The sequence below is a fragment of the Siphateles boraxobius genome, unplaced genomic scaffold, assembly GCF_051911475.1.
Source record: "Siphateles boraxobius isolate OS27281-9 unplaced genomic scaffold, OSU_SipBor_1 31, whole genome shotgun sequence".
Classification (NCBI taxonomy): domain Eukaryota; kingdom Metazoa; phylum Chordata; class Actinopteri; order Cypriniformes; family Leuciscidae; genus Siphateles; species Siphateles boraxobius.
In genome coordinates, this window is record NW_027508931.1 from 16,735,218 (window position 1) to 16,759,213 (window position 23,996).

At 35.9% G+C, this 23,996-nt stretch overlaps 1 protein-coding gene across 5 annotated transcripts in view; it reads left to right on the plus strand.

Moving 5' to 3' along the window:
• Positions 1 to 23,664, plus strand: part of lrch3 (leucine-rich repeats and calponin homology (CH) domain containing 3) — a 35,696-nt gene extending 12,032 nt beyond the window's left edge. The window contains exons 2-22 of one of the 5 annotated variants that reach the window (XM_077193943.1): positions 1,638 to 1,782; positions 2,825 to 2,951; positions 3,043 to 3,148; positions 3,239 to 3,375; positions 4,486 to 4,595; positions 5,434 to 5,527; positions 5,655 to 5,775; positions 5,903 to 6,048; positions 6,133 to 6,209; positions 6,570 to 6,615; positions 6,694 to 6,831; positions 10,549 to 10,596; positions 10,739 to 10,792; positions 11,358 to 11,438; positions 12,047 to 12,118; positions 12,574 to 12,607; positions 12,724 to 12,837; positions 14,314 to 14,414; positions 14,629 to 14,766; positions 14,877 to 14,954; positions 20,861 to 22,150. In XM_077193943.1, the coding sequence (XP_077050058.1) occupies positions 1,638 to 1,782; positions 2,825 to 2,951; positions 3,043 to 3,148; positions 3,239 to 3,375; positions 4,486 to 4,595; positions 5,434 to 5,527; positions 5,655 to 5,775; positions 5,903 to 6,048; positions 6,133 to 6,209; positions 6,570 to 6,615; positions 6,694 to 6,831; positions 10,549 to 10,596; positions 10,739 to 10,792; positions 11,358 to 11,438; positions 12,047 to 12,118; positions 12,574 to 12,607; positions 12,724 to 12,837; positions 14,314 to 14,414; positions 14,629 to 14,766; positions 14,877 to 14,954; positions 20,861 to 21,019 (2,126 nt within the window). In that variant the 3' untranslated portion in view covers positions 21,020 to 22,150. Of the gene's footprint in view, positions 1 to 1,637; positions 1,783 to 2,824; positions 2,952 to 3,042; positions 3,149 to 3,238; positions 3,376 to 4,485; positions 4,596 to 5,433; positions 5,528 to 5,654; positions 5,776 to 5,902; positions 6,049 to 6,132; positions 6,210 to 6,569; positions 6,616 to 6,693; positions 6,832 to 10,548; positions 10,597 to 10,738; positions 10,793 to 11,357; positions 11,439 to 12,046; positions 12,119 to 12,573; positions 12,608 to 12,723; positions 12,842 to 14,313; positions 14,415 to 14,628; positions 14,767 to 14,876; positions 14,955 to 20,860 lie in introns of those variants that run through there. The other 4 variants (XR_013186105.1, XM_077193944.1, XM_077193945.1 and 1 more) reach the window with 4 other exon arrangements.
• Positions 23,665 to 23,996: the final 332 nt, after the last annotated feature.

Below are 23,996 nucleotides of genomic sequence, written 5' to 3' on the forward strand. Positions count from 1 at the left end.
GCACAACATGGCATCAGTTCTGGTGTTACTTCATATCGCAGCCTGTTCATTATCAAAATAAAACAGTCAACCAAACATATAAGTTATTCTGCTCAATTGAATTTGTCTGTTGTACAATATAAGGGCTGCGTCAGTCAGTCATCACCTTCTTGCTGTTATTCCAAACTCATTTCCCTTGCTGTGAAGATGATGATTTAGCCTATAGGCTGTATATTGGGACTCGACTGAAGTACGAAGCCTGCTTTACATTAATAGTTACCATCCAAATGTTACATTGCACATATGGAAACTTTGGACTGAATGAGAGATGCGCGAACACACGGTTCAGTTTCAAATCAAATAAATTCGTTTGGGCTTGGCGTTTAAAATAGGCTAAATGTTGTTTGTAATAAAGAGCACAATAGGCTAGTTTTGTAGGCTAGGCTTATTTATATTTTTTATTAAGCTATACATGATACTTATTTTTCATTCTTGTTGTTTACTGAATAGGCTACCATTCATTTAAGAATTTGTGATACAGTAAGGGGAAGTAAAATACGCATAGTCTACATGTTAATAGTGTTTATAATGTTAATGTTGTATTTTATTTATCAGTATTTTACACTATTTCTGAATAGGCTGATAATAAAATGTGTTTTTTACAAAGGTGTGACGCGCGCGCGCGCGCGTTTCTCTCAACATGATCCGGTGTGACTTATACACTTACACTCAGGTGCATGCGACTTATTTTCTGGCAAATACGGTCAATTATAAAATGTTGCTGTATTATTACAAAATGCATAGAGTGGAGACCATTTGGGGAAAAAAAAATAAAAAATTGGTGTTCATTACCCCCCACCCACATTAATTTTGGCCTTAATCACTGTTGTTATTATTAAGGGGTCCTTGAACATTTATTTTGGTGTAGACAAATTCACTTATGGCTAACTACGAATGTAAAAATATAGGCTAGGCTATTATAAGTGTTTATTTCATAAATATGAATGTACCTCTCATCTCCCGGACTAGCCATTAGTCTCCTTCTTTGGCTTATTTTGTTTAGCTGGCCAACTCTCAAAATCTGTGTGGAAAAGCTGCGGGACGCACTTAGCTTAGAGAAATTAACACACAGCGTTTTGTTTGACATCAATTGATACTCAATATTAATGAAATAAATAAATTTAATGTCAGAGAATGCACAAGCGCATCCTTTTGAGATATAAATTATACCAATAAGGGTGCGATAGAAATTTCCATGATGGTCAGCATTGTTTTTTTTATATTTGATGTATTGTATGAAGTATTACACAAATAGGTGGAAATGTAGGCTACTTTTCGTTTCAGATGTTGCGGTTGGCCATTGTGGCTTGTGTTAATAAACCTTAATATGTCTTACTTCCAATATTGGCCATTTCAGATTAATAGTGGTAATAAAAAAAATATAATAGTGTATTTTCATTAACCTGCAGGAGAGTAGAGCAGAGGTTTTAGATGGTTTTCAGTTTCCAGCACAATGGTCCAAGAGCTCGTCAAACACGCTTTTACATGAGCGAAACCAAAGACAGGTGTGCAGCTCGTCTCCTGCCAGACATCCGTTTCTTATTGTCTTTTTGTCCATTTCTCTTTCTCTCTGCTATCTATCCACCATCTCCCCTCAGATCTGTCACGGAACCGGTTGACGGAGCTGCCGGTGGAGGTGTGCATGTTTGTGTCGCTGGAGAATTTGAACCTGTACCAGAATTGCCTTCGTTCACTACCAGAGAGTCTGATCAACCTACAGTCCCTCACCTACCTAAATATCAGGTCAAATCCATACATCACATTCATAACATATTCAATTTAGTAAAACATTGATATTGAACAATTTTAAATGTTTGATACAACAGCTAAATGCTAGCAGTGTGTTACCACAAGCTAAAAATGCAAAGACACACAAGACTCACACAACTTTTGTTTGTATCTCTTTAATTTGATTTGTTTGTGACATTCATGACGTTTACTAAAGCAAGCATCACTATTACTATTGCTTACACTTAAGGTTAGGTATTTGAACAATCTCCAACCCAAGTTCTATTTCAGCTAGTCATGCACTGCTTTTGTTTCAGATGTAATTACACTTCATATTGTTTGGCTTTTTGGAAGTGTGTGAGGTGTTATTACTTTAAGCAATCTGACTCATGAAATTCGCCTGAAAGATGGGGAAAAAACAAAAATCCCACAAACTTGCATTGAAGTCAATATAGAAACCTAGATATGTGGGCTCTTTTGACTTAGACCAGTAAGAAACCATTATTTATATACTGTTATAGTATGTGTTCATATTTTAAATCAGCTTTGATTTGTATATTTCCAGACAGTTTTAATTTTAACGTATTAGTAATTTTGTTGTGCTTTTGTCATTTTTTTATTTTTTTTCATATTTCTATTTAGCTTTATTTTAGTTTAATATTTTAACTTATTTTATTTTGGTTTGTTGCCATGCAACATTTCTAGTTTACTAAGTTTAAAAGGGTTAGTTCACCCAAAAATGAAAATTCTCTCATCATTTACTCACTCTCATGCCATCATGAATGTGTTTATCTGAAGAAAGTAAGTCATATACATCAGGTATGGAATGAGAGTGAGTTAATGATGAGAGAATTTCATTTTCGGGTGAATTGTCTCTTATATTTTATGCAAATTAAGCTTTATTTACATATTTTTATTTAAAAAAAACAGTTTTAATGGTTTTAGTTTTAATTAGAACTCTTTAGCAACCACAAGTTGGTTTCACTGACATTTTCTTATATCTAGTTTTTGGGCCCTTCAGGTTTTAATTCCCATGATTCTCATTTTCTCTCTGCAGTCGGAACCAGTTGTCCACTCTCCCCGCTCATTTGTGCCGACTACCGCTCAAAGTTCTGATCGCCTGCAATAACAAGCTGGTATCACTGCCGGAGGATCTGGGCAAACTCAGACAGCTCACTGAACTGGTGTGTGGAACAGTTCTCTCTTAAACTCTGTAGTTTATCTTCACATTTTTTTTCTCACTCATGCACATTACTCTCTCTCTCTCTCTTCAAGGACGTCAGCTGTAATGAGATCCAGACACTTCCTCCACAGATCGGTCAGTTGGAAGTTCTTCGTGACCTCAACATCCGCAGAAACCACCTGGTTCGCCTGCCTCCTGGTCAGAAACGCAGGCACCTGCACCTGTATGAAATGAGTGATGTTTTCTAGCAGATGTGTTGTGTCATTTCTGTGTTGATTTGGGTTGCAGAGTTGGCTGAGCTGCCATTGGTCCGGCTCGATTTTTCCTGTAACAAGGTAACGACAATCCCTGTATGCTACCGAAACCTCAGACACCTTCAGAGCATCATTCTGGACAACAATCCTCTGCAGAGCCCACCTGCACAGGTAACACATGTCCCTGTTTTGATCCACATGAAACGTTCTGTTTTACTTAGAAGTAGGTCACTTTATGATTTTTACGATTTATTAAGATTAATGCCGTTTCAAAGCCGTTTGAGCCAACTTACAACTTTCTTTAGTGTATAATGTTGCTGTTTGAGCATGAAAAAGATCTGCATAGTTACAAAGCATAAGGTCACTAGTTACTTTCTATATCACTAAGCAATGTTTCTGAACTCCCTGAAACTCCTCGATTAGGGCTGGGCGGTATGACGATACATATCGTAGTGATGGTATAAAATGTGTTTTGTTACAGATTTTGCTATATCGTGTATATAGCGGTATGTAAATATACGCGTAGCACAGCAATATTGACACTTTTGAGTGATGAAAAGCATGAATGAGCCAATAAAGTGCGGGACGAGCATGATGTTAAAAAGAGTTAAGCTGTAAAAAAGAACTATGCGGTGCTTATGCGGAATGACACACAGCGTAATCGTGCACACGGAATGCCGCGTCTCTCAGGATGTGATGACGAATTCAGTTTTCTGTCATGGCTTATTGTGCTCAATGGCCGAATACACACAATAATGTCAAAAAACACATCATGTGGATACCCATCAAACGCAGTTGATTATATCTCAAGTGAAAGTAAACAGTTGGGTGTAAACCGGATGTGTATCAGTATAAAGGATCCGTGCATTCGGTCTTAAAGTGACAGCAGCCTAATATGCTCTCTGTGTCGTTACAGTTAATCAAACAGAAGAAAGAAATAACTTTACTTTTGAATTAATAACTTTTGTAGCTTTAATAAGTATCAACTTATATTTAATTCATACAGTGAAGACTATGAAGTAATTTATTTTTATATCTGATTATTCCATTTCTGTTAAACATTTACATTTTAATTTATTCATATTTTTGTTATTGTATTTGTCCTATTGTTTGTAATTTGCTTCTTTGTTCTTATTTTTAATAACAAAAATATATTGATTAACGTAAAATAATATTTTGGTCATAAATAGCCAACCCCTAACACCAATTGTACAAAACAAAATATAGACTTCCACATCCTGATGACCATGTTTACTGATGTGTTTCTGCGTCTTCCTACAGATCTGTATAAAGGGAAAGATCCATATATTTAAATATCTGAACATGGAGGCATTTAAAGCAGCCTCAGACCTTCCAGACTACGACAGAAGACCACTGCCCTTTGGATCCTGGTGAGAACGTACTTCATTTCACTGGGTTTTGTGGGCGCAATGTGAAAAAAACGTTGATGTGCTCCCTGGCTTTCACTCGCACCCACATCCAATTTGAGCCACTGTTTATCGGCTGTATCTCTCAGAGGACACACAGAGCACGGTGATTTTGCAGATAAGAAGGGAGGGGGAGGAAAAGAGACAGACTGAATGAAAGATTGGAATGATTGCAATGAAGGTATGAAGAGAGGAGGGATTGCAGCAACACCGGATGACGGTAGATGAAGTGATGGGGACATCAAACTTCTCAAGTGGCAGAACCATGTTCATACGATAGCTAATTTTGTTGAAAAGAGGTCGTTAGAGTTTTTTTTTTCAGACAATTGTTTGCTCTGTTGCAATCAAAGTCAAATAAAATAATATAAAATAAAAGGATGGAGAAAAAAAATCCCATAGACTTACACTAAAGGAGGGACCCAAGCTATATCTAGACACCAGATCACACAGAGACTTGATAATAGGCTGCTTTGATTTGGGCCATTAAGAAACCACCCACAACTATCAGATTATTTTTTGCTTGGTGGAAATTAAATAATGAAACAAAACCAAACAGATTTGGACTGAAGGACTCAAGGCTTTTATTTCAAGCCTAGAAAACGAAGTTCACATAGATTAGTGAGTGGGCTTCTTTCATTTGGGCCAGTAAGAAACGTGGTTAAAAAACACACACATTTTTCTATGTGTGTTAGAAATGAATTGCTTATTAAAGTTATTTCAGACATTTACTAGACTATTTCTTTGTTCCTCATGAAGCAATATGATGATATGATGTTGTTCTCTCTGGTCTGTCTCCTCTCAGTGTAGAGGATTTGTATTCTGGTCGCCCATACGGAGCTCTGGACTCTGGGTTTAACAGTGTGGACAGCGGAGACAAGAGGTGGTCAGGAAATGAGGCAAGTGCTTTTCAGGTCACTCAATCAAGAATCCAATCTATGCAACTCCATTATGTATTGTTCATTTTATTTTTATCATTTAGTTCAATTTGTTTAGCCTTTTCCTCCCATCTATCCCTTCTTAAAGCCTTCAGACGAGTTGTCAGACTTGCCTTTGAGAGTGGCAGAAATCACCAAAGAGCAAAGACAGAGACGAGAAAGAGAACGTGAGGATCACCGGACGGGGTCTCACGTGACCAATGGCACAAGTGAGATGACATTTACATTTATGAAATGGATTCTAAACTCTAATGATAAGCCACGAGAAGCTGTGTATTACAATTATTTTTGCTATGGTTGAGTGTATTTTAAGCACTTTATTGTCTCTTTCTGTAGTGGACGCAGAGCTTGAACAGATAGACTTCATTGACAGCTGTACAGGGGATGATGAGGAGGAGGATGGGCGGAGTCGTAGAAGGCCGGAGCCAGTCAGCCTCAGCTCTCAGTTTATGGCCTACATTGAAAGACGAATCACCAGAGAGGTGCGTATTAGTATTTAATGGCTGATTTTGATTCTGATTTTGTTGTTAGCCACAGGGTTTATAATGGTTTTAATTTGTTTCTAGGGTTCACCTGTGAAGACCAGCCCATCCAGAGACTTAAGAACTGATGACCCAAGACGTCAAAACTCCTTAAATAACCGGTACTGACCAAATTACACTGTCATAACAATATATATATATATATATATATATATAATATATATATATATATATATATATATATATATAATATATATATATTTATTTGTTATTTGTATTAAATTATTACATGTATACAATTTTATATATATAATACTATAAAATAAATTATAATATTGAATTAGTCGTGTACATGTAATCATATAATACAAATAACATAAAATGTTAGGCAAAAAAACAGTTATAGTTTTTAAGAAAAAAGGAAAGTAACATAAAAGGGTCAAAAAGAACATAAATATAAAAACTAAAATAAAAAGAATAGTCATCTGTGTTTTCACTAACAGTAGTTGTTCTCTCTTTAGCGGTGGTTCAGATACAGCGGTCACGTCTTCATACGCTCATAACCAGGTAAGAGTCCCTTTATATACATGCCTCATGATACAGTAAATCAAAACATAGTGGTTTTACTCTGGTTCTGTCTATCAGCGGTCTGCTGGTGTGGCGTCAGGTTCTGGTGGAGGTGTGGAGAAAGTGAGACGAGAAGCTCAGCTGGCGGCACAGCGGTACGAGGAAGAGAGACAGAAAAGATCAGTGCAAAGAGATGCCATTATGAATCACGCTAAGGTACTCGTACACTCACACGCAATCCAAAAATTCTGTCATAATTTATTCACCCTCACGTTATTCCAAACCCGTAAGACTTTCGCTCATCTTCAAAACAAAAAAGAAGATATTTTAATGAAATCTGAGATTTCTGTCCCTCCATTGACAGCTACGCTTTGATAGACCACTTTGACGCTTCTAAAGGTTCATAAAGAGATTTTAAAACTAATCCATATGAATTGAGCGGTTTAGTCCAAATTTTCTGTAGAGACACGATCACTTTATATGATGAACAGATTTTATTTAGGCTTTTTTTCACATATAAACATTGATCACTGCACATATCAGATATGGTAAACAGAAGCTAAAGCATGCTTGACTTGAGAGAACCAATGAGGTTCATTCTCGTGTGTTACGTAGCACGTTTGAGCTTCCACAAGAACCAATGAGGTTTGTTGTCACACGTCAAGCAAGTACAGTTGAGCTTCTGTTTATGTTCGCTGATCAATGTTTATATGTTAAGAAAAGCCTAAATTCAATCTGTTCAACATATGAAGCGATTCAGTCTCTTCCGAAAATTTGGACTAAACCGCTCAATCCTTATGGATTAGTTTAACAATCTCTTTCTGAACTTTTTGAAGTGACAAAGGTAGTTGTGTGTACTGTCAGTGGATGGAAATCTTCTGTTTCTGACAACTTTCAGTCTTCATTTAAAAACATTTTCCCTGAAAGTTTGAGTTTAAATAGTTTGCAAAAGCACTATTATAAACACAATGAGGCTGTGAAAGCAGTTCAGCGTGATGTTTAATGTCCCAGACAACCTCTGTAGTCCCGTTTAGCCACATGTTAGCAACCGCGTTTCAAGACGAGCTTTAAAAAAAATGTTTTACTGATGTATTTTACGCTGTAGAGTAATCAGGGTGTCCGCGGGTCCTTAAAAAATCTTAAATTAGATTTTAAAAATGTAAGGCCTTAAAAAGTCTTAAAGTCTTATTTTTACTTATGAAAGGTCTTACATTTTCGATGGCAATTTGACTTAGACATATCTAAATGTTTTCCAAATTAAAACAATCTAATTCGCGTACTTTTGTATTTATTATTCGTTCTTTGTGGATTTGCTCGTTCACGTGACATTTCGCGTCACATTCGCGCCAGCATTAGCCTACATCTGTCTCCTGCACGCGAAACAGCAGGAGAGGAGAAGAAAGCTGGTTAATTTCAGTTCAATTGTAAGTTTATCCTTTATGTGCGTAGTGGTGTGCGATGTGTATTGTCTATTATGATATTGTAATCATTGTTTTACTTTAACGTTAACTATGTACGAGGGCGCACTGTGAGCTGACGTCGCATTTGTCTCTCATGCTTGCTTTCACTGCGTGGTGTGTCAGTGCAGTTATAGGCATGTTCCCTAATAGACGTATAAAGTTTTATAAAATTCTCGTCAGCGAAATAAAGGGAAAACAAACAATATTACATCAGCAAGAGGGCTGTTTTCCCGTGCACAATAGCAAATATGATATTTATTTTATATAACAGTTTAATTAACATTTGTTACATTTTATAAACAATATTGTCAATATTGTTTGTTTTCCCTTTATTTCGCTGACGAGAATTTCAAAATGAAACCGTAGCAGAGTCTCAATGCAAAAGACAGCGATGATTTCTTGACTGAAATCCGCGTTTTGAACGAATAATTTTAACGATTCAATGAACAATCACGCACTTCCTGAATGAATCAGCCGTTTGAACAAATCGGTTGAATGAATGACTCCCTGAGACTTGCCGCCGCCTACTGGCGGGTTTAGTTTCACATTTAAAGTACCCTGTAATTAAAATGTTACAATTAGAAATCAGTTCATATTTAAATATTGAATTAAGAATTGAATATATCATAGCTTTATTTATGCAATTGTAAATGGAGTGTAAATATATTAATGCCAGTTCTGATGCTGCTTCTGTGTCTCCTCTGCACTGCAAAGATGGATTTTGATTTAATGATTTCATTTAACTGGTAACAGTGGTATTGTGCTATTATTCTAATATAATTTAATTTGAATGTTAGAATTTGACATAAAAGGTGATGCATACCTCTAAGTAAAAAAAAAGTCCATATCTGGGTGAAAATGCCCCTGGAACTCAATTTAAGGTTGCAAATATTGCCCTTTAATAAAAAATGTTAATTTCTTTCACTGCTGTGAACTGACCACTGCATAGAATATGAAAAATATGAATATCTTCGTGAGTCAGCTGTCAGCAACAGCCCTAAACCAGCCATGGTACCAGTACACAAACACAATATATATATATATCATCTAATTATCAACAAAACTTTGAAAATATTGAGACATATCTTTGTCAATATTGCGCACCCCTAATGTAAGGTATTAATTTTGATTTCTTCAGGTCTTAAAAAGCCTTAAATTTGGCTTTAAAAAGTGTGCAGATACCCTGAGTAAAACGTGAAAATATCTTGAGCTTGTGTTGACCACTGGAACTTACGACTTTTCGTAGGGAGTGGGAAGGGCAACATTAAATCACTGTTTGGCAGTTTCTATTATTAAAACACTGGGAGAGGGGAAAAGGCAAGCGGGAACGGCAGGGCAGGTGAAACTTTATTTCTGAGTGCTATGATCAACAAAATGTGGAGAAGATTAAAGAAAAGAATTATTTAAAAGAAAATATTTAAAACGAAAATATCTATATACACACAGGCAATAATTCAATACACTAAGTCTGGGGAGGACAAAGGGAACTGGACAGTGTCAAAGCAAAGAAAACAACAAAATCTTTCTAACCCGTTTTAACTTAACCTGTCTACTAAAAAAAAAAGGTAGAACGAAAAATCTGCAACGTCCAAGATGTCATATCTACCATACACTAACTACCAAGCCAAAAATACAGCAGGTGGCACATGTCCCTAACCTGGTGTATTTAAACAGAAATATGTCACATGACATTACTTACCTATCCCTTTTCCTCCATCCAGCACAAGCACAATGATAATGCTTTCAACAACTCAAGAATGAAAGAACCAAAATAGGGTCGGCAAGATAATGTTGGTTTACATGGTTACAGAAACACACTGACAAAACAAACACAGAGTGCACAGCTCAAGTCTATATGAAGGCAAGTCTCTATTTCTGCGTGGAGGTGTCCCTTTTTATAGTTTCCTGGGCTTCCGGTGGCAAAGCAGTCACAAATCACCATTTGATATCAGCACGCTCAACTTCCCTTCTCAGATAATTAAAAACAGCGGGGACCAATCAGCACGTCACCTGCGAAAGTGAAAGTAAAAACCGAGAACACCAAACAACACATCCAAACGTCATAGAGACAACCACAGACCTTATTTTAGGCATTAAAAAACCCATCAACATTAGGCCGATGGAACTCGTTTCTAAGTTTTGGCCTAGCAAAATACTATTAGCAAAATTTTATTAGCCTAAAACAAAACTTTTTGTACAAAAATACGTCATCCCTGGAGCTATCAATTGCTATTCAGTCTTGATTTAGGCTGCTAAAATTTTGCCCATAGTCAACACAATTTAATAATAGTATAATAAAAGTTGCAGCAATAATATCAAATAATGTTGGACTTGAAAAAGAAACATTGAGATTCATGGAGATGCTCTGAATGTTGAAATGTGATCTGTAGCATCCAAATCCCAGTCGAAAACTCCCAAATTGTGCACCATGCCACCATGATGGGAAGACACTTTTCTGTCTTTGTACTTTCAGCATAAATCAACTCCGAGCCCTACGAAGCTCAGTCCAACAGACAGTGAGGTGAGTCTCATCCTCAGATTTGCACATTCACTTCCTCCCTATCCATCCATCAGTGTGTGTGTGTGTGTGTGAGAGAGAGAGAGAGAGAGAGAGAGAGAGAGAGAGAGAGTCTGTAGTCATATGCATTACTGTCCCACCCCAGAGTCTGTACCCCTCCCGACGGTCCACTCACACCGATGACTCCGCCCTCTTCATGGTAAGAGCCAATCAGCTCGGATCATGCGCCATCCTCCATCTTCTTTCTCACTGTGTGTTCTCTTCCCTTAACAAATGTCAGTATTAGTCTTTAGAACTTAGCATAATGTATTAACACGATTTAAGGTTATTTCCATTTAAAACTGCTTTTCTGATCAGTTTGAACTGCTAACATGTTTTGAAGGTGCACTCAGTAATTAGTAGGTTTTACTCATAAAAAATAATCACATTATTCATATATATATACTGTAATCACATTATATCTTGTATTTGATAGTTATTACTGTTTACTTGCTGAATGCACCTTTAATATTAGATGCTTTTCCTAGTGTGCATTTTTAATACGCTTGCCCTGCTTCTTTTTACTTCCCTGTCTGTCCCTTCACTTTGTCTCTTTCTCTACTTCTCTCTCTCTCTCTCTCTCTCTCTCTCTCTCTCTCTCTCTCTCTCTCTCTCTCTCTCTCTCTCTCTCTCTCTCTCTCTCTCTCTCTCTCTCTCTCTCTCTCTCTCTCTCTCTCTCTCTCTCTCTCTCTCTCTCTCTCATATGTTGGTTCTGTCTGTGTCAGAGTGAGTTTGAACCTCTACTGATATTTGAGATAGACACAGATACCAACACTATAAAGAAGAGGCCAGACCCTCACAAACAGGTGAAGGAGACACACAGACACGTTTTTCTGCTGTCAAAATGGGGACTTAGCATAAATTGATTTTGTTAGTATTGGTTATAATTAGGGTTAGGAAAATAAATGAACCCTGAAATGTTTGTATTAAACTGTTGCATGTTGCAAAACTTCTCAAAGTTTCATTAGTACATAAATAATATAACAATCTAAATAAACTATATAATAAATAATATTTGTTTGGAGCCTGCAGACGATCTGCCTTCATTATTTTTTTTTCTGTAGATGCAAATAAACTTATTGTGGCTGAGTACTCTCAAAACATGTATTAAACTTTAATATTAATTTATATTAATGTGTTCATATTTATTTATTATATTTTTATAAAGCTGACTCCTTCAAGAAAACATTCAGCATTCTTAGAATAAATTAAACCTTATTTAATGCATTACTGCTGTAATATTTCCTCTTCATGATATGTTTCCTGCAGTATTTTCAGTAATAAACAATGAAATCTGACGCTTCCAAAACACCTACACTTTCTCAAACCTTCTATTTACTTCCTACGTTCGTCCTTTATCTCTCCTCCTTTCGTTTCATTTCTATCCTCTCCTCATTTCTTTGTGGCTGGCTAGTCTCTCTCTGCTGTGCCGCTGGATGGGTGTGTGTCTCCCGCTTTATCCGTCGCCCCCTCCTGTACGCCGCAGGTACTGAACCGCAAGAGCCTGGAGATGATCGGCCTCTAGATGCAAATATGGCTTCTTGAAAATTTTACTCTCAAAAATTCGCTACACAAAGATATTGTGGTTGCACTCAGATCTAACACCCTGTCATATCCAAGCAGAATGAATATGACAAGTTTCATTAAGGAAATTATGCTGGAAACCTGTCATGTCCTGCTTGTTTAGGATTTCAGCTGATTCATGTACATATTTATTTAGGGTTTGGAAGTTCTCACATTAAAAACGTAATATAAAGTGAGGTAACCTGTGGGCGAATCTTATAAAAACTGCCTAGAGATATTGGTTACTTATTTCTTTTTGAAATTCACACCTAGAGTTCACTTTAAAGCGTATGCCACAGATACAGTGTTCATTAGCTGATATTTCAATTCCTTTTTCACTTCTTCTTTTCTCTCCAATTGAACTCCTGTCTTCGGTAGCAAGGTGAAGATTATGCCTCACTGTCACCCACTGGTATGTATTCGTTTAAATCATGGACTCCTCTCATTCTCTCTTTCCTTACTGCTGTTGTTTTTTATTTAATTCTTTTCCCCACATCTCTTTCTGACAATGTTTTGCTTGTCTTGCAGCCCTCCAGTCACCCACTTACCCCAGCCCTGCTGCCCCGTCCCCCTCCCGCGGCCTCCACCAGCGACCTGAGAGTTACCTGTTCCGCCTGAGTCAGCGAGAGGAGAAAAAAAAAGGTTTGTTTACCTTATGTAGCTCATTGCTTCTTTGTGGGAAATTTGTGATGTCATGATTAATCATGATTCGTATACAGTAACGTTCGAAAGTTTGGGGTCGGTTAGATTTGTTTTTTTAAAAGTCTCTATTGCTCACCAAGGCAGCATTTATTTGATCAAAATATATTGTGAAATATTATTACAATATAAAATAACTGTTTTCTATTTTGATATATTTTAAAATGTTATTCCTCTGATCAAAGCTGAATTTTCAGCATCATTACTCCAGTCTTCAGTGTCAAACGATTCTTTAGAAATCATTCTAATATGCTGATTTGCTGCTAAAAAAACATTTATTATTTTAATAATAATATGTAAAAAAAAAACTGTTGTACTGCCTAATATTGTGGAAACCTTGATACATTTTTATTTCAGGATCATTTGATGAATAAAAAGTTCAAAAGAACAGCATTTATTTGAAATATGTTTTTTTATAACATTATAAATGTCTTTTCTGTCACTTATGATCAATTTAATGCTTCCTTGCTGAATAAAAAGTATTACTTTCTTTCAAAAAGAAAGTTAATTTAGTTCCCCCAAAAGGCGTTCCTAGAAATGAAATCGTTCCCAGTTCCTGCGGTGCAAACATGCCAAAAAGTAGGTTAATTGTTCTAGCAGTTCTAGGTACTATGAAAAGGTTCCTCCGGTGCAAAAGCCCCTAGTGTAAATGAAGTGCACTAATCAGTGTCAGCCTAAATATTTGAATATTTTGTAATAAACCTCTGAACAAAATTTGTTTTTTATCAATTACTTGTAGTTTTGTATATTAATGTTTAATCATTCGGTATCATTGTTTCCTAACACTCCTAACAAGAATTTCCTAACAAGAATTTAAGTGCAAAGTGTTGTACCTTAATGTTTATTTTCATAAAAAAAAGTGCTTTGAATCACATGTCACGTGGTGATATAATTCATCTCAGAGCTGGATGGTTTGTCTTGAACTAAAGGAAGTAAAGGATTTTCTGAATTTTTTATGGAGAAAAAAATGAGAAATACAGTAAAAAAAAATATCTGAAAAGGTGGCAGTGTAGTCGTTAATTTAAGAAAGCAGAAATAAAATATAAATATTAGATGACCAACTTTAAAATAAAAATTAGACATGTTGTATTGGCAACTAACTGAAAATTAATTAAGTTGAAGTACTAAAATGACTTAAACTGAAAGAAATGTAAATTATAGCTAAATAGATTTATTTTTAAATGAGAGAAACATAACGAAATTACTAATACTAAAATGAAAAATTAAAACTGAAAATAAAAGCTATTTTAAAATATTAATAAATACTATAATGGTATTTAAATATAACAATTTGACTGAAGTAGGCAGTCACTGTTGTGCTCTTTTACAAGTCAATCAAATGACACGTTTCCTAATTAGAACTTGCTCATGTAATTACGCAGTGACGTATTTCTAAGGGCATGTGTGACCATTTTGCAGGAGAATCAGGCGCACAGAAGGCGGAGCCAGTGGAAGCCACTCCCACACAGAGTCCAGCCCCAACGGGAGAGGAGGCACTACTGATAGAGCAGCTGAGAAGGGTGTGTCAAGCAAGCTGCCTTAGTAGTACCCTACTCTTATCCTTTATTTATTTAGCTATTGTTTCATATATGTATGCATTTGTGTGAAATATATATATATATAAACTCATTTATATTGTATTATGCTGTCCTGTTATATAATTCAAATCAAAATATTACAAAACAAATAATACTGTTGTCCTGCTGTAAGTCTAATTTTTCATCCTTCGTGTAGAATATTGAGTGTCGACTCAAGGTGTCTTTACCCACTGATCTTGGGGCAGCTTTGACTGACGGGGTCGTGTTGTGCCATCTGGCCAACCACGTGCGTCCCCGATCCATACCGAGCATCCATGTACCCTCACCGGCAGTGGTGAGGGACTTTTGGGGTTTATTTTGCTCATAACTTCATTTATATGTTTTTGTGTACGTTTGTGTTTGCACATAGGAATTCATAGTTTCATATTTTCTTTTTCTTTCCAGCCCAAACTGACAATGGCCAAGTGTCGACGAAATGTGGAGAACTTCCTAGAGGCGTGCCGCAGAATTGGAGTTCCTCAGGTAGACTTGGTCTCCTACACTTCAAGCTATTTCCTTTTTCATGGAATTTTTTTTTTAATCTTTAAAAATCAAATTAAGTAATTTAAACACATGACGTTTCAAAACTAACTGGGCTTTTAACATCTTTTGCTGTTTCCTCTAATGCTCTAAAAGTTTAAGAGCTAATACCACTAACTCTTTCTCTCTTTCCCCCAATTCCCTTCCTATTTCAAACCATCTCACATCCCATAAACCTCTCATTGTGTTTTATTTGAACACTCATGTTCATTTTCCTCCCTGCGGGCAGGATAGTTTGTGTTCAGCGGGCGACGTGCTGAAAGGGGAGGTTGTTTGTGTGTTCAGGCTGGTTGAGGCCTTGCTCTCCCTGGCACCGCCTCCCCTTCGCTCCGCCCCTTCTACCCAGCTGGCTGGATTCGCCCTTTTCTACCTGTCAATCATGTCGCTGCTATGTGTTCTCTACTGCCACCTGGTGCCAAGCTGTTAAATCACACTTCCTTATTGATCACTGCACTAAAACAGTCAATTGTTTTTTTGTGCGCAAAAAATGAGCAGATTTACACAATAGCCAGTGTTTATGCACATGTTTATAGTGTTGTAGTGCACATCATTGATACTTTGCTAAGCTCTGTCTGACCCCTTTGTGTAATATTGCTCGCTCAGGCAAGCTTTAAAATAACATTCATGCGAATTGCAGTAAAGCGTGCTCATAAGATGGTACAAATGGATTGAATGGTAGCCTATTACATGGACTGGAAATAATTGAATGTGCAGTTTTCTTTAAATAAATTAAATTACCGTTCAAAAGATTGAGGTTGGTAAGATTTTTAAAATGTATTTGAAAGAAGTCCCTAATGCTCACCAAGGCTGCATTTATTTGATCAAATATACAGTAATATTGTTACAATATTAACAGTATTACAATTTTAAAGAACTATTTTCTATGTGAATACATTTTAGAATCTAATTTATTCCTGTGATGCAAAGCTGAATTTTCAGCATCATTACTCCAGTCTTCGGTGTCACATGATCCTTCAGAAATCATTCTAATATGCTGATTTGCTGCTCAAGAAACATTTCTTATAATTATCAATGTTGATTTATGGATTCAGAGTCAGATTGTGGTGTCAATATTTTTGTGCAAATTGTAATACTTTTTTTCAGGATTCTTTGATGAATAGAAAGAAGCTCAAAAGAACAGCATTTTTTGGAAAATAAATCTTTTCTTAACATTATAAACAGTGTTGGGGAAATTACTTTTAAAAGTAATGTTGCAATATTGCGTTACTTCCTAAAAGAATAACTAATTACGTTGTTTAGTTACATTTTATTGAAAGTAATGTTACGTTACTTTTGCTGTACAAGGTTGTTCACCTTGCTTGTACAAAAGTTCTATTTTTTGGCAAATATAAACCAAAAGCGAATAAGCCTCAGACTGAAGGAAATGCACATTCACACCTGTACAGTAGAGGGCACAGCTCAAACAAACCTTTCAGCTTTGCTGCTATTCTGGATTGCAGAAGAAGAAAGTTCAACACTATACTTCAGCATTAAAAAAAAAGAAAAAGAAACACAAATGTGATGTTTAACCACATTATTTTTTGCTTATTCTTATGGTTTAATTGAATCATTAAAGGTCAGCAGCAAAGACATTGGTTAAAGTGACATTAAATACATAAAGTATATTTAGTAGTTATTTAACACATTTAATTACTGCAGGTTTGTGTAATATTCTGAGATGCATTTCACTGTTTTTATTTATTTTGAGGAATACGGAATCTGTTATTCTGCAAGTGAGATGAGTAAATGCATGCTCACATTTAGTCTAGAACTACAATAACCATCATCTTACACAGCGCACACAACGCATTTGCACTTACTTTCGATTTTTCTCAATAATGGGACAAGGAGAGATGTCAGTGAATAAATTAGAAAACAAATGAACTTGCGTTACTTATGTTTTGTTAAAATTTACAAGTTTTATTTTACTAGTTACTTGAAAAAAGAAATCTGATTACGTAACTCGTTTTCTGTAATATGTTACACCCCCCCACCAACACTGATTATAAATGTCTTTACTTTCACTTTTGATCAATTTAATGCATCCTTTTTTTTGAAAAATCTTACTGACACCAAATTTGTGGACACTAGTGTACATTATCACAGTTAACTGAAAAGACGAACGCTTCATTTCATGGTTGATAAATGGCAATAGTTGCTAAGGTGTGGTCAGTGACGTTCTAAGGCTGGGCTTAGCAAAGAGTCAACTGAGAGTGTTTATATGTCTGTGTGTGTGTGTGTGTGTGTGTGTAGAGAGCACATTTCCATAGCAAAATTCAAAGCTTCATCAAAAAGCACAAAAATGGGTGAATTCCCCCAAACAGCCTTAAACAAGACAACAGAACAAGCTGACTGCGAACGAGCCCTTTGTATGTTAGTTCTGCTGCACATTTTCCCAAAGTCTGCTAAAGTGGATGAGTATTTTGTGTGGCTTTGTGTTTCTGTGAGGGTTTTCGTGAATGAATAAGACCGTGTGGAGGATGCCAAACCTTAAACTCAACGTTTTATCCCTTTGTGCCTTACTGTGTGTATGTTAATGTCTTCCATCTCACAGTTAACACAATAGTTCTCCAAAAATAACATTTACTCAGTTATATCGTTCCAAACCTGTATGAGTTGCTTTCTGTCATGAAGCACAGAAGGAGAAATTTTGCATACTGTCCGAGCTGCTCTTTTCCATACAAAAGTGGATAGGTACGGGAGAAGACAAAGCAAGGGCACCATAGAACATCCTACCTTAATTGCATATTAAAAAAGATAGTTCACTTAAAAATGAAAATTAAGTCATTATTTAATCACCCTGGTGTTGTACTAATGCCATATGCCTTTCTTCCTTTTTCAGACCACAAAAGGGATGTCAAAAATGTCCTTTTAATGATAGTGCATAGCGACAACCATCAAGCTTTTTAAAAAAAGACGCAAAATTATCACAGAATGTTCCCATGTCATATATTCCAAAAAGTTTTTAAAAAACTAAAAAAAGTAAGAAATTAATCAAAATGCGGCACAAAATATAATACGTATTTCTCCTGGGCGAGTGTGTGTGAACTATGGCGCTAATAGTCCCATGAACATGCAGTCGTACAAAGAAGACCAAATGCCAAGGTCAGGATTTTCGATAGATAATTCAAACCAAACACTATCGTATACTCCGGGAATACTTGGAATATACGACACATGTTGAATAGGATCACTCTTTGCGTCTTTTTTCAAAGCTTGATACAGGACTTTTTTCTTTTAAACTCTCCTTTTCTGGTCTGAAAAAGAAAGGAGGGCATACGATATTAGAACAACACCAGGGTGAGTAAATGACTTAATTTAGATTTTTAAGTAAACTATCACTTTAAGTAATATAGTGCATGTCATATGAACTACTGATATGAGATGCCTGGCAGTCCCTGAGCTAATTTATTTTCATTCATATACCTTTCAATAATATATAAATAAATTGAGTCATTTGTGTGTAAAATGGATTTTTCCAAAAACTCTCCTCTGGATTTACAAACGCTTTGTAGACTTCAGATTTGATAGTTAATCATGCGTATGTTAATAAATTCCAATCATTTGTAACTAGGCTGCTCATTCACAATTAGCATAATCCCGCCCCAAAAATGACAAATAAGTGAATTGCGTATACTGTAACGCTATAGGAACTTCTGGACTACCTTTTTAGGTTTGGTTCCAATATACATAAACATAAATGCAAAAGGAATGATTTGGCCGTATGCCTGTAAAATTAAACGTTCTGGCAGACAAATGCTTCTGGTGCACAGAATCATTGGAATGTAAAAAAAGGAAAATGGACTGCTGCAGGTTTCAATTTTTGTTTATCAATCAAATTTATTTTTACACGTGAATTGGTTAAAACAAATTTTTGGTAATAATATTACAATTGTAATATTGTATTATTATTGTAATATTAATAAATGGCAAATAGTGTTATCAAATTGCAAATAGTGTTATCAAATTGCAGTGTATTCAGTTTGTAAAAATAAAAAATAAATAAAAGTATAATCTTTTCATATGAAAACAAACACTTTCATGAATCTGAAAGTCAGTTCAGAAGGGCTTTATGAATGATTTTCACAAAAATTAATTGCGTTTCAATGAATTGCCTCAAATTATGTGGAAAAATGCAGCCACAACTAGCTGTTTAACATCTCCTTTCGTGAAAAAAAAGTAAATCATACATTTGAAACGACTTGGGGTGTGTAAATAATGTCAGAATTGTAATTTTTGGCTGAACTAACCCTTTAAATGGCTTGAAAACATCTCGCTATCCGCTCTTAACGCTACAGTTATCGAGCATCTTGTCAGTCTTGCACCAGAACACAGTTTACTCACTGGAATAACAGTCCTTGTCAACCGGTATACCTGTTGTTGTTAATTAATATAGTGTAATGTAATCCTAACACGCATAGGAAATACAACACCGGTCACATAGAGTGTGTAAGCATTTGCGTCTGTCAGATTTGTGTGCCATATTGCCTGATTTTCCTACAGTCTGACTTGTCCTCTGTTTTTCTACAATAAAGTCTAAACTCAAATATCCAGTGTAGATGTGTGTTTTATCAGTAGTTTAGTTGTGTGTTTGTGTCAGTCGCAGCTTTATGTTGGGAAGTGTGGTGCTGCAGTGGTAAATGCTTGGCTGGCATGTTCTGGATTGTCTAGTTGGTGAAAATAAGTCTGATTGCTGATACACTGGATTTTAAAGACTTTTATGCTCACCAAGGCTGCATTTATTTGATTTAAAAGACAGTAAAAACAGTGAAATATCATTACAGTTTAAAATGGCTGTTTTCTATTTGAATAGATTTTCAATTGTGATTTATTCCTGTGATGCAAAGCTGAATTTTCAGCATCATTACTCCAGTCTTCAGTCACAGTTCTTATTATCAATTCAAACAATGCTGCTTAATATTATTCTGGACACGGTGATACACTACCGCTCAAGTTTTGGGGTCAGTAAGATAAAAATAAATAAATAATAATTAACACAAAAATAAATAATATTAATAGTCAACAAGGATGCGCTAAATTGGTCAAGTGACAGTAAAGAGATTTATAATGTTACAAAAGATTTCAAATTCAAAAGAACAGAATTTATTTGAAACTTGGACTTGGAAAAGTATCACGTTTTCCACAACAATATTAAGCCGCTAAAGAACCATCATTCAACGCTGAGTACCAACAACAATTAATAATTATTGAGCATCAAGTCAGCATATTAGAATGATTTATGAAGGAGCATGTGACACTGAGGACTGGCGTAATGAGGAAAATTCAGCTTTGCATCTAAAATATATTCACATAGAAAACGGTTATTTTAAATTGTAATAATATTTCACAATATTACGGTTTTGCTGTATTTTTGATCAGTAGTCTTGGTGAGCATAAGAGACTGATCTGAATTTTTCCAAACTTTTGGCCTGTAGTGTAGATGGAACCTCAATTTGATATATGGTTGATGTTTTTAGCGCATACAGTGTCATGATTTGATTTTTAGGTTTAGGAGTTGGTTCAGTTCACTAACCCAAAGCTTGTGCAATAACAACCAATACTAGTACTAATACTCTCGCCGGTTAGTTCCTGGTTTGTGACAGACCGGTTTCTGTCTAGCAGGTTTTGAATGATTTTTCCATCTCTCTTCATCTTTCTTTACAGTTTCCAAAGGTCATTTTGATTTAAGTCCTTCCTTAGTTGTACGTTGTCTGCTTTATTTGAGTTTATCCATTGTAATCATTTATTTTAAGTTATGTTGATTTTTATAATTTTGTTTCTCCATTGACGCACCATTTTTGTCCCTTTTTTGTTCGCCCCTGCTGTGTGTGTGTGTGTTTACGCCGCAGAGCCAGCTGTGTCTCCCCCTGCACATCCTGGAAGAGAGAGGTTTGGCTCAAGTGGCCGGGACGGTTCGTGCCCTCCTCGATCTGGCTCCTCCAAAGCACACGCCCTCCCCCAGCACGACCCCAACCAGTCCCAGCACTGCGTCTCCTCTCGCTCTGTAGGACCGAGTTGTGAACGGGCCAATTGCAAGGAATCTCCTCCCATCAGCCCCAGAGATCTTTAAGACTCCTTTCTGCTCTAGAGAGACCCTTGAACGGTTCTGTAATGGTAACACACTCACACACACTACCTTCTTTGTGAACACACCGCTTTTCAAACCCCAAACCAGTCTTGAGACAGCAGAGGGGGAGAAGAGACGACTGACGGGACAGAGAAGCATGTCCAGAGACTTCTTTGAAGCAATATTTCTTTCGTTTTAACAGTTAGTTTTACACTTTAATATCTTTAACTATTATGGGTGGTGTTGTATTTGTATTACTATTATTATTATTATTGACTCTCAAGTGATATGGGAATGAGAGTTGGCCAAAACTACCCAAGCTCACGTTGCAGTGGCTGATGGTTAAATCTCACCTAACTTGTCTGGGTCACATTTCACCCTGAAATTATATAAACAAGATACTATACTTTTTTTTTGTGACATTATTTTCATGACAAATGAAGCAAGTTACGGCAGCACAAAAAACATGATGATTAAATATTATTTAAACTGTAAAGTATTTATACATTTAACTTATATGAATTTAAATATAAATCATTGTATAGTCATAGTTTTACTGTATTACAGTAATGAGAATATTGAATTATGATCATTAACATTTAAAAAAAAAAATTCCAAGCGCATCAATGTAATGAGAATGTAGGTAGGAAGTTAGCTTAATTATTCTGAAAATAATGTCACAATGCAAATAAATAAAATGTTAAGAAGAAAGAAATAAACTTCATTTAGGCAAAAGAAAATATATATTTTGGGTGAAGTGTGGCATGTTTGTGTGAGATTCAACCATGAGCCTTTGAAAACGATCCAAACCAGCATGTATATGACTGAAAAACACTAATTAGCAATTGTCTTAGATTAACACATAAGGGAAACTGAGATGTGATCTGCTGAATGTTTCTGTCAGGAGTTTTAGTGTGTAGCCACAGGGTTTTGTTGTAATGACACTTTTCATGCTACTTTTAATACTACAAACACAGGAGAAAAAAAACGATTAAAACTTTAAGAGCTCACAGACTGTATTTGACCTTGTAAAACTGAGAGGTATATTAAAGTGCTACAGCAATGTTTAGCATGATGGGCACAATTTTTTTTACAAAACAAATATATGTAAAGACGTTTGAAACAGTAAATGATTGAAACACTTATTCTATTTTTATAGCCTTGGTCGCACCGAGCTGATAGACTGACGAGGGCTGATTTATATTGCTGTTGTGTTTCTTTATGTAAACAGGTCTTGCATGCGTGGGATTCTGGGTGTTGGGAGTTAGACTGAAATAGAACGGCCGTATATAAGCTGTTTTTTTTTTTCCTTCAATTTTTCAATTAATTTTTATTCAGATTGTTACATTGCCATCGCATGGCTTTGCTTATGATTGTCTGCCAACACAACACACATTTCATCCGTGGCCCAGAGCTGGATGCATGTGCTCCTTGAGTCTGAAAAGCAGAGATGTTGTTCACTCGTTTAGGCTGTTGTCTTTTAAGAGGCAGTTCCACACGCTGTTACTTCCCACACGGATCTGCTGCATCGTGCCAGAGTTACTGGAGTGAGTCCTGAGCTCCCAGCAGTGCTTTTTTTCCACGCTTCAAACTGGGCCAGGTGTACGAGGGTGAACCTCACGAACACAGTCAAGAACATGGCCAGGTCGTTTCACCCCAAAATCGAAAGAAAAAAAGTTAATATTTATGCACATCTTCACTGCGAATTTTCATTGAAAAGGAAATTATTAATTAAATTTCTTTAAAATGTGTGTGGGTGTATATATATATATATATATATACTACATATATTTTTTTGTTTTTAGTAATGACATTTTGGGGCAAAAATATGCTTATTTATTATGAAAAGTATGTCACAATACAAAAACATCTTAAAATAGGCTACCTTTTCGTTATGCACATTATTATTTTTTATTTTTTTTGATTTTACGGTGAAATGTGACCGGACAGGTTTTCATGAGATTCACCCATATGGTCATGAACATGCTGTGCTATTAACATTGATTTTGAATGTAATAATGCAGCATTTTCAAAGCTTCCTCGTAATCTTTAATGCGACTGATAAAAACAAAATGAAACAAGAAAATACTGAGAGGAGGAGTGTAGAAGAATCATGTAAGTTACTGTTTTAACTTGCTTTTTTTAGAGACGTTGAGTTTTTAAAAGGGAAGTTAAAGGTGGGGGAAAAATATATTACAAAAAAAGATTTGTGTAGATATTTTTAGTATGTTTTATTTTCTCTATAAAATAAATTCTTTTGACTAGGGTGTTTCTCCAGCACAAATCATGTTGTTTCTTCTGCAGGGTTTGTCCCTGCGTGTCTGTACAGTAAATAAATACATTCCATACGTTTACAAGTATGTACCACTGTCCACCCGAAACACGAGGACCTACTGTGCGCTTTCAGACAACCGAAACATTTGCCCTTTTTAGCTTTTTATTTTCACAGCGGTTATGTTTTTGAACACATTTCCCTGCAAAACATTTGCTGTAATGTTTTTATGTTGGAAAAAAAGATGCAATTAAATTCTGGTCTGAACATTTGGATTCGTGAAATGCATAAATAAAAATTGTCCCATTTCTGCAGTGGTTTTGTTTATCTTGCGATGGGGATCGGGTTTGGATGCCATAGTGTCTCATTTTACAGGTTTTTGTCATTGATTATGATATTCTGCGGTCAGGTATATTTGTGTAATGACACATTACTCTGTACACTTGAGCGCTGTCCCATGCAGGCAAAGGATTTCAGGCAAATGTTTGCTAGTTTTATGTCTCCCGTATCACTCCAAGATGTCTTCTTATGCAATAAACACAAATCAATATTTCATGTCCCAACTAGTTTTATTTGAAAAATCCTAGAATTGATCATGGCAAAAAGAAATTTAAACATCCCTGCTGACAAAAAACAAACAGCTAAA